Source organism: Talpa occidentalis, unplaced genomic scaffold, assembly GCF_014898055.3.
Source record: "Talpa occidentalis isolate TD23 unplaced genomic scaffold, MPIMG_talOcc4v2.1 talOcc4.8, whole genome shotgun sequence".
Lineage (NCBI taxonomy): Eukaryota > Metazoa > Chordata > Mammalia > Eulipotyphla > Talpidae > Talpa > Talpa occidentalis.
In genome coordinates this window covers 60375228-60392984 of record NW_023605194.1, presented here as the reverse complement: position 1 = coordinate 60392984, position 17757 = coordinate 60375228, and the positions used below count along the sequence as shown (strand labels likewise).

The following is a 17757-nucleotide window of genomic DNA, read 5'->3' as shown; positions in this document are numbered from 1 at the left end:
AGGTGTAGTCCCTGTAAGTTCTCCCACTACCAACATAGCCCTTGTGACCCACCAACAGAGTTCCTTGTGCTCTTCCCTTCCCCTGTTTTGACCACTCTCCCTCTTCCTCACCTGCTGTATGCCTCAGCTCTATGGTCAGCTTGCAAGTTTTGTCTTTTTCTGGACCTTTTGTTCAATTTCTGTATATTCCACAGTCACAGTTTTGACACACTCTGATCACAGTTTCTCCCCAAGGAGTATGTATACAAACCAGAAAACTACCATTTATTGTCTTGTTCCAAAGCTGTTTAGGATTCATTTGTTGTCTTAAAGGTAGAAGCATGTGAGAATTTGATGATGCTCTAAGCTTTCTTAAGAAAATTTGTTTTAATAAATTACAAAAGAAAATAAAATACCTTAGGACCCAGATTCACAAAAACAGCAGCCTAATGTTAACAGAAGAGAAGAAATTACTTATGCTATTTTCAACTTTAATTTTAGAAATCATATGAATTAATCTAGTGGTTAATCATTAAAGTAAGATGTATGTTGGGTTCTGTTTTATAGTCTCCATGGTGACCTTAGATATAAATTCCTTCAAAAAGAGAATTATGTTACAGCAGAATTCAGGTTTGCTTGCTGTCTGAAAGTAGACTGTTCCAACTAGGTAGGATCTGATAGATTGTTTTTGGGGTGTGGGAGTGCTCTTGCCATTCACTTACATGGGAAAGTTTTTGAGTGTTTCTAAACCCAAAATATAACCTAATAAGAATGTTCTACTTCTGTATAGTGGAGAAAACCTGTACTTAGCTGGCTAATGTATTAATCTCATATAGTGTTTTCAGCAAAAATGATGATCTTGAACTTGAAAGGCATGTTTCTTCCCGCACCCCAACATATGTGAACATAGCCTATTGTTGGACAAGAGTTATGTTTGGATTGCGTCTGAGGTTAATTGTCTAGTGGAACAATACAAATCAAATATAACAACAAAGACCTACACATTCTCTTCTGTCTCTGTCAGCTTTTCTGCATTTCACGTATTAGAAAGATCAAGCACTTACTTCAATTCACTACTGAGCCGTGATGTAGTAGTCACCAACCTAATGGATCTCTTTTCTGATATGAGTTCCATTTTACAATGCAAAAGACCCACCTCTCTTTAGGATTTTATAGCCTATTTTAGTTCTTTTTTACATTCTCTTGAGTCCCATCCTGCCTTCCTCACTGACAAATTTTGATATTATGATTAGCTTCTGCCATCCTTTTCAGTAGTTCAGAATAGAGCCTGTGTTCTATTGCCAAAATAGCTTTGTGTCATCCTGTTGAATTGTGTGGAACTTTGTCAGTGCCTGGTTTTACCTAATTTTATACTTGCCTCCAGTTTGTCATTGTCAATGTAATTTTCCTTTTTTGTTCATTTTCCTTTTTTGTTATTTCTTGCATATGATTTCTAGTATCCTTCCCCACGCCAAGTTTCTTCTTCACTTACCCATTTCTTGCTCCATTGTTCTCTTCCACTTTCAGGGATTAAAAAAATAGAAGTGCAGTAAATCATTTCTTTCTCTCCCTGTAAAGAAAGATGATTTTTTCCATTTTAAAGAAATTTCATAGTCATTATAGATGCAATGAAAAATACAAAAAGAAAAATTTGACCATATCTTTGTCCCTACCTACTGTTACTATTTCAGTACACTTATTTGTCCATTACTTATACATTTTTTCCTTAATGTACAGTTATTCCTGTTTCTTTATGGTGAACACTTGCTATATGAATTTTTACATGATTTTATAAACCCTACACTTTCTAAATCATTTTCTTATTTAAGTGAGAGATACCAGGAGACTCACACTCCCAGAATGTGAGACTGGCAGATTTTTTAATGTGACTTGTTGTGATTTTAAAAAAAAAAGCTGGTTGTTTATTTCTTATACAATCATTTTTATAGAAACTGTGCTGTGCATGGTAAATTTTGAGGATACACAAATGTATAAGACAAGAACACCCTTCTCTCACAAATAGACATCCCGAAGCCATGGTGGACATGTAACCTTGCTGATTACTCTCTTCCTTGTTCAGTCCTCCCTGTAATGGGCACGTGGTGCTCAGTTGTCATGGATACACAGAGGAACGTGGCAAACTCTGCTGGGCATGCGTGGAGGTGCTGTTCTGAGCCAAGTTTCCAAAGGTTGAGTAGGAGTTTGCCAGGTGAACATGAAAAAGGGAGATTTCCAGGTGGAAGAAAGAGAATAGATAGAAAGGAATCTGTGGGAGCAGATAAAATTAGATATGCCTCTGTGCATGTGAGCCTCTAGGCCGAGTGGTCAGAGAGAAAGCCAGAGAGGCAAGTTGTGAGCAGATTTTAAGGGGTCATGTCATCCTTCTAAGGATTGGGCTTTGTTTAGGGAGTTTGGCTCTAGAAAGTCAGGAAAATTTTTAGCAGGGAGTATTATGTGATCGCATCTGTCTCTTAGAGGCATCTCTCCAGGGATGTAGTGAATAGGCTGTTTGGGAGGGAGGAGGGGAGGTAGACTCAGAGTGGTGCCACATTACATAAACCCGCTCGCGCAGATAGAATACTAAAGGTTTTGTTCCCATTTAATTCTCACAACAGTGACAAGGAGGAGATTGCAGTCGGTTCAGAGATGCCTGACCTCCCTATTGCTTACAGGTACTAACAGTAATAAGCAGCAGAGGTGAAAAGTTTGACCTTAATCTGTTCCTATTACTTTGCCTGAGGGAGACAGGTGAGGCTACTTTTGTGTGGTGGTCTGAATTAGAGGTGAGGATGCAGAGAGGTCTATGTGTGGGAGACATAGGGAGGATGCAGAGAGGTCTGTGTGTGGGAGACATAGGGAAGATGACAGAGATTTTCTACATAGCAGCAGCCATCTAGTGTGAAGCACTGTCCAAGTGTCCAAGTACAACAGACAATGAGCCTTTCATTCTGAGGAAGGATTCCAGAGACACCAGACAGTACAGGCCAGTGGGTTCCATTCAAAAGCCATATTGCTCCACTGATAGACTCCCAGTGACCTTGTTTGATCATCACAATGAATAATGACAGTAATGGATTATAATACATTAATCTTAAGCATTTTAAAAATTAGTGTTGGGGAAGAAAAAAGATGTAAAGGAAATACTAGTAATAGAAAATCACCCTTTACAACCACTATCATAACAAGTCAAGTAAGACTCATCATTGGATGCGAATCCATTGGGTAAAAGGTTGGGGCAATAATATTTGCATAATGTCCACAATATCACAAAGTCTTCACTGATTATAAAGGGCAAAGGTGTGTATTTAGTGGAGAAATATTCCAAACACTTCCATAACCCAGGGATCAAACCAGTAGCAGGACAATTGACATTAGATGCTTGGATGTGATACACTGAGTGGACATATCATTTCTGTAATATTTGTACCATTTAGCCTGAATTTAAACATAAGCAATCAGATAAAACCAAATTGAGGGGTATTCGAAAAGGAAAGTAGACTGGACTCTTAAAAAGGTCATTTTCATTTTTAAAAAAGCAATAAACTGTCGTAGACTAGGGAAAATTAAAAGTATCGACAAATGACATCAATATATATTTTCTGATTAGATCCTAGTTTGATTGGGGGGCGGGGCTATGAAAGGTATTATTATTATTATTTTTAAGATTTATTTATGCATACAAGAGCTGGGGTACAAGCCAGAGGTGTGTGGGGGAGTGTGTGTGTGAGAGGGTTCACCAGAGACAGAGTGGGGAACAGAACAGGCAGATTGAATACACTGCTGAGGGTAGCAGCAGGCAAGCCAGGAGAGGTCTGCCGCACCATGTGGGTAGCTCCTTGACCAGGGGAATCGAACTCGTGTTGCAGTGGCTGCGGACAGCTTCATAGGTTGCATCTTAACCCTTGCGCCACCAGGGAGGCCATGAAAGGTATTATTGAGACAGTGCAGAAGTTCAATTCAGGATGTCTGTTATCTGTGACAGGATTGTGTCTCTGTGAAGTTTTGAGTGTGACTAGAAAAGAAAATGAATATCCTGATCTTTATATTTGGGGATGAAATGTCATAATGTATTTAGCTTATACCCAAATGGCCCAGGAAAACAAAAAAAGGATGAGACAGAGTAGCAAACATGGAAAAATGTTGTTTATATATGATCCTTAAGGGGCTACAAGTGTTCATTATACTCTTCTTTAGTTTAGAAATATTCAAGAGAAAAATCTGAAAAGTTTTTTCTTTTTCTCTTAAATTTTCTCTTCATGTCAAGGTAGGCCGAAGGATCTCTCAACGCTTTAAGCAAATATAATTTTATTAAAAGGGCTCTTGGCTGGCTGAAATAGTAGATTTCTCTAATGTGATGAATAACATTGTAGGGGAATGGGAATCAATAGCTGACCTTTATTTAAGATTTTATGAAGTCTTTGATAAGTCTCCTTACAAGAACCTATGAAAAAATGTTAAAGGTTTTACTGGAGAAAAGGGGATTCTAATTGGAGAATCAGCAGTGTTTCCCTGCTGATAATCATCTGGAGACCCAACTCACCCCACCCTGATAACAAACCTGCCTGATATAGGAATTAATGGATACATTTGATAACAGAGCAATAGATGCAAAGTCAAATCCTTTGAGCTTAGTGGAGGGAAAAATCTATTTAAAAGGTGTATGTGTGTGTTCTAAGAGGATATGTTTAGTGAACATTTTCTACATTAGATCGGTCGAGGTAGATACAGTATTTGTGGAGGACATTTAATCTTCCAAGAGTGAAACGATTACCATCTGGAGGAAGATTTTTAAAAAGTCTCTTATGATCACAGATGAGCATCTGTGAAGCCTGTATTATTAAGGAGAACCCTCCAAATTTCACTTGTTGGCTGCTAGGCATTGAATTTCTCACCCCTCCACCAGAAGATTCACCTACCTTGGTTGTTGAAATGCTATCTTAAATTTGTACTGTGGTATATAATTTTAGCAATCACTTTTACAAACATTACCTCTCTTGTCAGTGAGGGTCGAGGATAAGATGTCTTGTTCTTGCCATTTTACACACGAGAGAATTGAAACTAGAATGGGTAAAAAATGGTTTATCCAGAGCCCCCGCTAGATGGTTAACTCAACCTGGAGTGTGGGATGGACTTATTCTCATTGTTGACCTATGAATGTAAACTCAGGACACCTTTGGACCATCCCTGTAACAGTGCAGTATAAAGCAAGGAAAGTTAAAATCAAATTGAAAACAATTTGTATAAGGAGGCAAAAAAATATGCAATTTGCAAAAGAGTTCCATGAAAATAACTGGGACGGGAAGTTTGATTTAAAGGATAAAACAGTCAAGAACAATAAATCTTCATTGAGCAAAGAATCAATATTATTTTCTCTATTTAACTATATTTATTTAAATAACATATAAAATGGATTACATTTCTTTCTTTTTTTTAGTATCTGAAAAGGCTAGTATTTGAATCCAAGCCTTTTTTATTTATTTTTTATTATTGTTTTTTTATTTTTTATAATAAATTTTATTTTTATATTCCCCATACAATTGCAACCCCCTTATTTTGACCCCAATCCCTCCCCTCCCCACCCTCCACCTCCCATAGAGTGTCTCTGGTTAAAAACTATGCTTATTGCAACATTATTTACAATAGCTAAAACATGGAAACAAACTAAATGTCCACTTATACAGGACTGGATAGAGAAGATTCTACAAAATGGAATACCATTCAACCATAAGAAAAAATGAAATGTTGTCATTTACAGAAAAATGGAAGAAATTCCAGGAAATTATGTGGTAAAGCAAGACAGAATGATAAAGTTTTGTGTATTTACATAGTGAACTATTCACCAAAGCAAAATACTTACAAAAACTAGCAGACACAAATAAATGAAGTGAGGTCACTAAGGTCAAGAGGGTGGGGAGAGGGAAATAGTCAAAAGGGGCATAATGGAAAACTAAGTAACTAAAATCTCCAATTCTCGTAATTGCCAGAGTAAATGAAATTCCATCAAAGGACAAGAGAAAGAAAGGTGAACGTTAGTGCTGGCAGCAAAAGCAGTGGCTTTTAGTGCAGGATTATGGATTTCACTGCCACTCCAGAATGCAGATGTTTGAAAGATGAACTGAATTTTAGAAATTAGTTTAAAGTTTAAAATGTTATGTTTATAAAAACAGATTTTTTAGAATTCATTTGGGTACTTTCTAAAACAAAACCAAACATGAGAGCTGCCCCACCCCTTCCAAAGTAAAGGAGTAATTTCTATAAGAAAGTGCACTCTTTAATACTTGGTTCTCTAACTAAAGCTACTGTAACCTTTGCTTAGATTCTCGTGTGCAAAAAAATGTTGGACTCTGTACCAAAAAAGTTAATGTTTTATTATAAAAACCACCCTACTGTCTTTTTTTACTGACTACTCAAGTAACAGTAGAAAGGTTTGAGAAATTATAAGGGGCAGTTTGAGCCTCTTACCATTTCTGTGAACTCTAAAAGGCACCTATAAAGACACTACTATCCCTGTGTAAACTTCATGGTCCCACTAAAGGACATTTTCCTAGCCTGTATTATTTCTTAAGTACCCATCATTGGTTAGAAGTGTGCTCTGGCATTTGTAATTCAGTACGTGGCATGATTTTGCTGTTTAGGGCCTTAGACATTTGGGGAGTTGAAGTTGCGCGTGGAACTGCAGTGTGTAGTGTGTTTCTCAGTTGCAGGCTGCTTAGGATATGGAGTGACAGGGACACCACTGGCCTCCTGCTCCCCACAGCTTGATTCCCTCGGCAGGTCTGATTTGCAGTGTGGTTATTTAAAGGCAGTTTTCCTGGTGTGTCAAGGTCACATAATAGTGAATTTTCCATTTTGGAGGAAGACTGTTCTTCCATAACAAGATTAAAGATTGAGTTGCTCGGTGAATGAGTGAATGAATGAATGAATGAGCACTTTGAGATACACCTGTCTGTTCATGTTGTTGGAGTCAAGTGTGACAGCACGAAATTAACTCCGTAAAGTACCAAGTTACTTCATATGTATCCAGGCCCTGATTTCTCTTCAAGTTTTTGAGGGACTGACAGTGCTCAGGTAGCAGAGTTGGCACATGGAGTCAGAAAAGTTGGTCCCATTGCAGCACCAAAGCCAGGAGATTCAGGACCTGCCTTACTGAGTTTTCAGGGCTGCTGTGAGAGGAAGCCTTGATAAGGGCCAGTTAATGGCATTTCTGTTCTTTAGCACCAGTCATTGATTTATGCAGCATTTTTTGATGCATTTTTAGCTCCAGATCTTTCCTCTCCTGCCGTTAGGGACTGAAACAGTGAATGGGACATTCACTGTTCTTCAAGTGCAGGTAAGAGAAGTAGAACAAGTACACTAGACCATCTGCAGACTGAATGAAGGTAAACAGGCACTCATAAGTGCTTTGTGTTATTGAATATTGAGGAAATACTTGGGAGTATTGAGAAAATACTGTTTCAATGATCAGAGGCTCCCTGGTTGTGACTGTACTGAGTGGTCTTAATCATATGCCTCTCCCACATTCTCCTGCTCTTGGTTTCTTTCTGTGCCTTATTATTGCTTAAGTGATTTGACCAGTTTAATTTCTTAACCAGTCATTAGATGTTGAAGAAAATTGCTTTATTTTTTTACTGAATATTGATTTCTCTATGCCCCTAGGAGACCTTAAGTCATATAGTAGTGTAGGTCTGAGACCTTCTTGTCACAGCTTTGCAGTACCTACTGAGAGAGTGTTGATGCCCATGCCTCCCAATATAGTTCTGCTTTCAAAAATGCACGTTCAAAAGCCCACTGAAGCGGAGGTTACACTTGCAGTTACAATGCAGTAAGCACATTCCATCTTTTTTTCCCACCAAATACAACAACAACAACAACAAAATTCACTGAGCAGAATGTGTGGAGCAGCTTTTGGAGGACTCTGAAAATGGTAGTGGCAGATTTGGGGAGGAAACTAAAATAAGAAGTATGAAGGGTAATGTGAAAGTCTGTGTTCTTTTTTCTGCACCTTGTCCCCTCCTCTCCCAGGAGCCTGCCTGAGAAGATCTCTGCTGTTGTACCTTCCCCGCCCTTGACTAGTGTTTTTTTAGGTTTGCTAATTTCACGTGGGGAAAAAATGAACTGTTCAAGTTAATATTTATTTTTATTTGTTTGACAGCATCTGTGCCTCCAGCCTGTCACATCCTTTGTCCTTTGATAAATTTTATTTCTTCAATTAGTTTTATTTACTTGATTTGTATGATTTATATTGTAGTATATATGATAAAGATAACTTGCTTCTGCTCCAGTGATTTTAAAATTTGTCTCTAACTTTGTTTGCTTTTTAAGATATAAATTAAAATTGTTTATGTAGCTAGAAACATCCATCTTCTTTCCTGGTCCCCTTGAGTTTAAAGAGACTTTCCCTTGCAGAGATTCAACAAACACAAGAAGATATTTTTCAAAGAAAACTTAGGTGTCATAGGGCATGAGTAGTAAATGTGGCATCATTTCCTCCGTGTGTTGTTTGCCTCATAATTTCTCTCTCCTAGCCTACACATAGTTTTCCCACACACATTTTTCAGCTAAAGTAAGAGAGCAAATTTTGTGGTGATAGGGCTTGAAAACATGATTTCTGGAGCTTTGAAAGGACAATTTGGAATTATAACAGACCTAAGCCAAACTTTTAATTTAAAATGGAAAAAAAAATTAATCATGTTTATACCTACATGCAATTTAAAAAATAAAATGGTTCTGTATGACTTATGAAAAACCTAACCTTAATCCTACTCCAGTCTACTTTCCTACTGTCATTTTACTGAATCTTGTTTTTAAATTTAATCCTTTTTTTGGCATCATTTTTCTTCTGCTACCAACTCTTATATGCCTTTAGCCCTCACCCCGCTCCCTCTTAACCTCAGAAACCTCACTTCATGCATTAATGTCCACAAGTTTCAATAAGTATTTTACAGTGCCTGGTATGTAAATGTCCAGTATCCAATATTTGTCTTTGTTATTCTGACTTGCTTTGCTGCACATAATGCCCTTGGACTCCTTCCATTTTTGCAACTTCCTTATGACTGAATATTATTCCATTTGGGGATATGACATATCTTATTGACCTAGTCTTCTATTCGCGGGCATTTAGATTGTAAATAGCTGCAATCAACATTGTAGAATAAGTAGTTTATTTTAATTGATGATTTCATCTTTGGATAGGTGACCAGAAGTGGGACTGCTAGGTCATGTGATATTTCCATTATTAGGATTTTTTTTTTAAAGGTCAATCCAGATTGCTTTCCAAAATGTCCACTCCAGTTTATATCCTCACCAACAGTGCAATAGGGTCCCTCTTTGTCTGCACCTGCTCCTGTGCCAGTCTCACAGGTGTGACATGGCATCTCAATGTGGTTTTAATCTGCATCGCCCTTGTTAGAGCAATGATAAATATTTTTCTGTGTATCTATTGGCTTGTATCTATTGTGTATCTATTCACCTTGGTGAGTTGTCTTTTTCACTCTATTGTCCATTATTAATTGAGATTTTAGTGGTTTTTAAATTATGTAAGTTTTTTATATATCTTTGCAATTTGAGGCCTTTTTGTGGCCCCATGTAAACTTCATTATTTTTTGTTCAGTTTCTTTAAAGAATATTGATGGTGTTTTAGTGAAGATTGCATTAAATTGATCACTTTAGGTAGGGTAGTTATTTTAATTATATTTGTTCTCCCCATCCATGAGCATGGAATGTCTTCCCATTTCCTTATGTCAAATTTTATCTTTAACTCTTATTACAGGGTTTTTTTTATTGTTTTGTGTGTGTGTGTGTGTGTGTTTGCCCTTAGGTCTCTAAGTTGCATAGCAATATTGGAATATGTATTTATATATATAAAATATTAAAATTTATAATATTTCCTATAATTTCTAATACAGGATATTAGCCTACTCTTCCAGCTTTGAAAGACCAGGATTAAATACTTGTGCTTCCCAATCCCTATAGAATTATCTTCTTTCTCAAAACAATGTCAGTAATAGATTTCTTTCACCAGAGTTCAAATTTCAATTGCTAATATTGGACAATCGTTCTTTCATGCGGAGTTTAGGGCTAATATAAAATTGCATGTGTTCTGGTCTTTTTCCTTCCTTTCCTCCCCTATGCCCACCATCCCACTCCAAGAGTTCATGATTTTTATCCCATCTTCTCAGTGTAGTCTCCTGTACTTGATTTATCTCAATATTTAGTGCTCACATTATTATAGTTTTGTAAGTACTATTCACAGCCAAGTTATGCAGTTTCCCATAGAGTCAGTAATCACCTTGCTTTTGCTTAATATTTTTCTGTGTACTTATCAGCCCCACATGTGACTTTCCTCTCAATACAGTGTGAGCTATTGACTGCTGTGTTTATCTCATTGCCTTGAAGATGCCCCTTAACACTGACTCACTCATTGGCTACTCACTTTCTAAGTCTGCTTCACACATAGCTTATTGGCTCTCCCTTCATGGACATCCTGGCCAATTTCATTTCTTCTTTTGTTCAGGGCTTATTCCTCTGTAATTTCCTGGGACCAAAAAAAAAAAAACAGAAGAAAAAAAGAAAGACAGACAGACACTCCTCTGTGTCTTTTCTACTTCTCAAGACCTAGACTGAGCACTTCTGTGATCAGATGTAGGGCTGGTGGCAATTTTCCCTCACACCAAACTGTTCTTTTCACTCTCTTTCACTCAGTTCTAACACTGACATTATGAATACAGAGTCAGAGCCTAGTTGTTACGAGTTCAGTCTCACACTGACTGATTTGTGAGACATCAGTCTCACAAGTCCAGATTGTTACTTGTGCTTCTGACTGACCAGCTGTAAATCAGGTTTCAATCACCCACCATACTCAGACCCTACTAATTTGCTAGAGCGACTCACAGAACTCAGGAAAACCTTCTAATTATTGATTACCAGTTTATTACAGAAGGACATATCTCAGGGACTGCCAGAGAGATGAAATGTATGGGGCAGGGTCTAGGGAAGAGCATGGGACTGCTGTGGTCTCCACATGCCTCTCTACTTTTCACCAGCCTGGAGGCTCTGCCAACCACCATCTTTTTGCAATTTTTTGTGGAGGCTTCTTTAGGGTAGGCATGATTAATTAAGTCTTTGGCCATTAGTGATTAACTCAACCCAGTCCTTCTTCCTTCCCTGAAGATGGAGAAGTAGCACTGAAAATGCAATCCTATAATTACCTGGTTGTTTCTCCTGGCAAAGAGCCTCCATCCTTAGGTGCTTTCCACAAGTCACCTCATTCCCAAGAACTCAAGTGTGGTTGAAAGAGGTTTGCCATGAATAACATACATTTATCTCTCAGGAAATTCCAAAGGTTGTAGAAGCTCTATGCAAGGAACTGAGACAAAGACCAAATATGTATTTATTATAAATCACAATATCACATAGCTTAACTCTGAAGATAAATAGTAATCATAGAACACTTTTATGTGGGCTAATAATGAATCTTGTTTTCTCTTTTCCCACCAGCTTTTTGGAGACTGGGAAGCCCAACTACGGAGAATAATGAAGCTCATTGCCGGCGGTGGCTTGTCTATCACTGGCTCTCACAACATGTGTGGGGACTATCTGTATAGTGGCCACACAGTCATGCTCACACTCACCTACTTATTTATCAAAGAGTGTAAGTCTACCTTGCATAAAAATTTCTCACCTGCCATTGCCCATGGTCTCTGGAAAGTGTGAAAGCAAGACTAGAGACATCGAGAGAACAGCAACTATTTCTGCCACAGACCCAGATGTAGCAGGCACCCAGAGAAATATATCTGGAGGAAGGAATTATTCTTCTGGATGGAGTGTTGTTTCTTCAATGTCAGCTGTAGTACTCTATTGTTTTACAGCTACTGGAAGGAGGCAGACGGAATTCCCATAAGGACACAAATTGTAATGTCAGGGCCTGCTTGGATAATGGTGGATGATGGGTTCACTCAATAGCCATTTTTTAAGGGCATGGCACTGAGCTTTAAGCTGAGAGAGAGTATGGGTCTGATGTCACCACCCTCATAGAAATAATGGGTTAGGAACTCTAATGATGAAGAGTAGGACATTTCCTTTTAAAATGTCCTTAATGTATTTTATAATGAAACACAGAAATAACAATCCTGTACACTGTGCAGGTATAATTATATATATATATATATTAATATTTGCCATATCTATTTCAAATAATCCTTAAAACTGAAGTGTTCTATATGAATGAAGCCTTTCATCCCTCCCTCTTCCCATTTTCCCATATCATTTCTTGGTTTTTACAGCTTTTGACTTGGTCAAAAAACATACATGTTTTTATACTTGTGTATCATTGTTTTGTGGTTTTTGAAATTTCCATGAATGATAGCATGCTATATATAGCATCCATTGCTTTTCTCTTTCATACTGTGTTTCTGCGAGACATCAGACTCTGGTTCATTTGTATTGCTGTTACTGTTTTAGTAGTAAATGAACCACAGATTATTTATTTCTCTACTTGTCAAAAATTCATTTATCCTCAATATTTTACTATTAGAAACAGTCTCAAAGAAACTATAAAAATAGTTTATATGGGGCCTCCCTGGTGGCGCAGCGGTTGAGCGCTGGGTTGCGAAGCTGCCCGCGGCCTCTGCAGCGCCAGTTCGATCCCCGGCTGCTCCCCAGCCACCAGAGGAGGGTCCCACATGGTGCGCAGACCTCTCCTGCCGCCCGCTGCTCCCCTCAGCAGTATACTTCGGTCCTTCTGCCTGCTCTGCTCCCTGCTCTGGCTCTGGTGAATTCTCTCATCCTCCTGCGCTTCTGACTGTACCCAGTGCTTGTATAAATAAATAAATAAATCTTTAAAAAAAAAAAAAAAAAAAAATAGTTTATATGGAGAGTGACAATTAGAACCAGGTTGCTGGCACCCCAGAGAAGGGACACACACTGCAATCAGGTAGTGTCTAGGAAAGAGCATGTGACATTTTCTAGAACTTTAGTGTTGTTGGAATTCAGAGTAGTAATGAGAATAATACTCAGAGGTAATCATGAGAAATGAAAAATGAACTGAGATATTGGAACCAGAGCACAGAACATGCTATGAGCCACAAGAAGGAACCCAAAGTTCCACTTTATGGAAATATGGTGCCCACTGTAGCCAGAAGGGGCAGTGTTGTCTTATTTGTCCTCTAGAAAGAGAAATCACTCTTGTAGCAGCTGGCAGGATGGAGTGGAGAGGGGCAAGATTGGAGACCAAGAAGAAAGTTTAGAGACTAGCTGCTTTTGTAATCCAGGAAAGAGATGGTGATGGTCTGACCTACCATGATGCTTTTAGGGATGGAAAAGAGTGGAGGGAGCTCAGCGTGATAAACAAAGAAGAGTCAGCATGTAACAGGATTGATTGTGAGGATAAAGGGGACAGTTGTTGGACTGAAAGATGGAAACACAGTTTTGGTTTTAAAATATGAAGGGAAAACAGGAGGAGAAGAGATGATGGAGTTCGGGGCCTAAGAAAGAGAAGGGAGAGTAGATGTTCTGCTTATACTTAGTATGTGATCAAATAGAGTGAATTCTAACTGTGTCTGCTCACAATTGGCAGGGTATGATTTTGTCCTTGTCTGGGATTTACCAGGCATAGAAAATGGGAGCTGAACAGGCCTGATGTCAGCAGCCCTGGGGGTGAGGATAGGGGTTCCTGCCCCCTTCTAGCTAGTACCTGAAATAATTTAATGAGATTAAGCCTTACTCTTCTTAAAGATAAGGTCTTGTGCTATGGTGGGAAGTTCTGAAGACTTGGGCCACCAGCTCTGATGGTGAATCCTGGTGCTGTCACTGCCCTGTCAGTGGCAGGGGTAGAAGGGGGAAACTTTACACTAAGTCTGCATTTCTCATCTTTAGAACAAGATGCTGATAACTATTTCATGGGTAAGGGAGAGGTGGTGAAAATTAGAATAGATGGTATGTGTAGACATTAATAAAATCGCTTGGAGAATGAATAGTAGCCTCTCTGTGGTGGTGTATTGTTAAGGTATCAAATACACATTTTCCTGGAAAGGGCATATGGAGCCCTGCACATATATAAGAACTCTACCAGCACCACCACTCCATTGAAATTGCAAACATCCCTTTACCTTTACTACTGATCTGACTTGGCCAGTTTGACTTTATTTTTCCATAACATTTAACACCTAACATGATATATAATTTACTTATTTTTTGTAATTATTATCTCTTTTCCCTACTAAGAAGGGAACTCCTCACAAAGGAGATTATTTGCCTGTTTTGTTCATTCATCCAGTAGCTAGAGCAGGTGCTGTCCTGCATGTAGTAAATGTGTGATAAATATTAGTTGAATGAATGAGTGATTCTTGTCTCCTTGAGAATCCAATAAATCCTGAACTTTCTCCCATGCTGGGAGCGTAGATCACATTCAAACATTTTTGCCTAAAATTTCAGACCCTCTGAAGCCCATTCATGAGAATACAGGTAGAAAGACCTGCACTAATAGAGATTTTGATGCTTCCCTCAATTGACATTCCTATAGAGTTTAGACGACTATCACAAGTATTTATCTGACACTGCCCTGACTTTAGGAATGCCCTTGGACTAGAATCTCTGGGCATTTGGATAGTCTATTAGTTGTATTTGGAAAATGCAAATTTCAAAGACTTTCAAACTAGTGTGTGGTTGCAGAGATTGGAAAGCAGATAAAACAGTTTCATCAGTTTTGCCTAGTACATGTATAAGGTTCTATAGACCAAAAGTATTTATTTTTATAGAGAGCATTAACCCCAAGGTATTTGTCAGTAAATTTAGTTAAATGTCAGTGAGCAATGTTTTCAGTGGAACTTGATACATTAACCTGTCCTTACCTGTCCTTTTAAACCTTGGGTACTGCAGTAAAGGTGGCATTGTGTGCCCTTAGTGGCACTAGAATAATGGAGCTATTGCATTTTTCCTCTGTTCAGATTCCCCTCGACGACTCTGGTGGTATCACTGGATCTGCTGGCTTCTCAGCGTGGTTGGAATCTTCTGTATTCTCTTAGCACATGACCACTACACTGTGGACGTGGTGGTGGCATATTACATCACCACGAGACTCTTCTGGTGGTACCACACTATGGCCAATCAGCAAGTAAGTTTTTACCCCCATTTGATTTCAACTTCAGTTGCTCCTGGCCTGGTGCAACTGGTGTGGCAGGGGGAAAAAGTATGAAGAATCTGCAGATGTCTTAGGTTTCTCTTTTCTAAATGGGGAGTAGGCTAATATTTTGTCTTTCATAATGCCACTCCACTTCAGAATCAAAAACGGACAAGAAATGGGTTAATATAATGACATAAGGGACAGTATTACATTATATAATGACATAAATTAATATATTGACATCCTTCCAGAACACTCTCGTCCTTGAAAATTATTTTCTATGTTGTGCCTACCTGCTGCTTGATTTACCTTCCTGCCTTCTTCCTATCCTTGGCCCTCACCAACCTTTCATTAAGTCTGTTCATTTTAATTGTAGAAGAGAGTAACTAAAAACTGAATTGAGGTATTTACTTATAGATAGGAGATTGAGTAAGCCATGAGTTTTCCATGCACTCCCAGAATTGGGGTTTTTCTGCCAGAGTGTTAACCCAGTGTACAGATGATTGCAGAGTATAGAATTGTGGTGTTACTGTGAAACTGAGTAACTGGATGTGTGGGTAGACATAGGGTGGGCCTGGAGTCCTTTGTGAGTTTTAACATGAAAAATGTTTGAACTTCAAATAAAGATGATAAGAAAGGTGTGTGTTCCTTTGGGAGCTGGAACGATGAATTGTTCTTCCTGATTGGGTTTGCTTTTCTTTGTTATCATAGGTGCTAAAAGAAGCTTCCCAGATGAACCTCCTGGCCAGGGTGTGGTGGTACAGGCCATTTCAGTACTTTGAAAAGAATGTCCAAGGAATTGTGCCTCGATCTTACCATTGGCCCTTCCCCTGGCCAGTAGTCCACCTTGGTAGACAAGTTAAATACAGCCGGTTGGTGAACGACACATAACAGCTGTACAAAGCGGGGGGGGGGAAAGAGGAACTGTCCTAAGTGCTAAGAACTCCATGAGAGAAGATGCCATAAAATAAACACCTCCCTAATCCTATTATCTTTCAACAGTTACCTTGACTTAACCTATTGATTTACCTGGTCAGCACTGTGATCTTTTTTTCCTCTCCAAAGGACCTGCGTTGGACAACAATAAAGAAAATTTAACCTATCATGCACTGTACACATACCCTGTTCATAAGTTTGGTATTTACATAACCTGCGACCACCATGTTCCTTTGTATATGATGCAACAGCATAAATGTAAGCTTTTATATCATAAGTTCTGGTCTTTCCAGTCACATCTGGAAATAAAGCGTATTATTTTCTTGGGAAAACATACTTTCATATCTCTTGCCCCAAAGATTGGGCTGTAAGCCATTTTCTAGCAAATGTCTCTATGAAGGTTTCTAAGTACCTGAATGGGGTTTGATTCTGAAATCTTTCTACCTGTTGCACCGATATTCAAATAAAAATGACAGACACAGAAAGGTTTGGTAACTTTGGGTTTTGTAAAAATCAGCCAAGACAGTGTGTCAAAAAGTGCAAAAAAAGATTCTGTTATAAAGTGATTTTATAAGTATTTCCTAACTTTATTTTTCAAAATGATGTTATGAAAACCAAATTTAAAGATTTTTACATGTCAGAGAGAAGAGAGTTGAAATTTAAAAATGCTTCTTGGGAGAGAAATTTGTCTATGTTTCTAGTGCCTTTCTTGTCTTGATTGTATGGTCAGTAGGCAATCTTAATGTTTTTATTTAAAATAAAGTATTCCATGAAAATATAAATATATGTATACACTACTAAATTTTGCATTTATAGCTAAATGAAATCAGAAGACTGCTTATGGTTTTTAAATTGCTATGAATTAAAGATTGGGGAGTTAATTAGAAAGTCAGAGCCTGTTCCCATATTGTGAGCAGGTGGCATTGTCATATACCGCTTGAATTATTTTATCTCCTATTTGGTAGTTCGATTTTAACTATACTATGAAAACAGCCATGAATACTTTTTTTTTTTAAAAAAGAGAGTTTTGAAAATGATCACTTAACTAAAACTTGAAAGCTATAAATTAGTTATCCATACTCTCATGACAATTTTGTTGATAAACAACAAAACAGAGATCTATTTCTTTAAAACATATTTGTGCAGAAACTGCATGTAACTCTAAGTTTACGCCTAACATAAGTATGTTTGGGGAAGTATTCTATTCTATTCTTGCCAGTGTGGAGAACAAAATAGTTTTTTAAGAATGAAAAAGTATATCTATCCATTCTGTATTTTACGTGCAGCAGAATTATCTTCCGTAGGACTTTTTTGTGTATTCACAAGGTGATATTTGTATTGTAAAACAATAATGGTGAAGGAAATAAAAAGGCTTTTAAAATTTTATTTGTTTTAAATCTTTGTAAAGTTATTATTCCAGAGAGTATACTGATACTTTAACAGCTTACCTAGATCATAAATTAATCAAAATGCACTTTTTAATAAAAACTGATACTTAAAATAAATGGCTGTTATTTCGAATATGTTCATCTTATTCACAGAAGACATAAAGGAAGTCATTAAAGCAAGATAAAAATCTGAGTTTGGAATTTCTTCTTTAAGTTTGTTGAAGATGTGGTGCTTGTTGATCACATTTCTTTTTCCTAGAGATTCCTTATATATACTCTAATTTTCAGTAACCTACAGGTTAAATATGTTTTTTTTAAATACATTAAAAATAATCA

General features: G+C 37.8%; 1 protein-coding gene across 10 annotated transcripts in view; it reads left to right on the top strand.

Annotated features, from left to right (window-relative positions):
- The window catches only part of SGMS1 (sphingomyelin synthase 1), a 297172-nt gene extending 279621 nt beyond the window's left edge, over positions 1–17551 (top strand). For all 10 annotated transcript variants that reach the window (XM_054690073.1, XM_054690074.1, XM_054690078.1 and 7 more), the window contains 3 exons: positions 11476–11629; positions 14922–15088; positions 15809–17551. In XM_054690073.1, the coding sequence (XP_054546048.1) occupies positions 11476–11629; positions 14922–15088; positions 15809–15988 (501 nt within the window). In that variant the 3' untranslated portion in view covers positions 15989–17551. The remainder of the gene's footprint in view (positions 1–11475; positions 11630–14921; positions 15089–15808) is intronic.
- Positions 17552–17757: the final 206 nt, after the last annotated feature.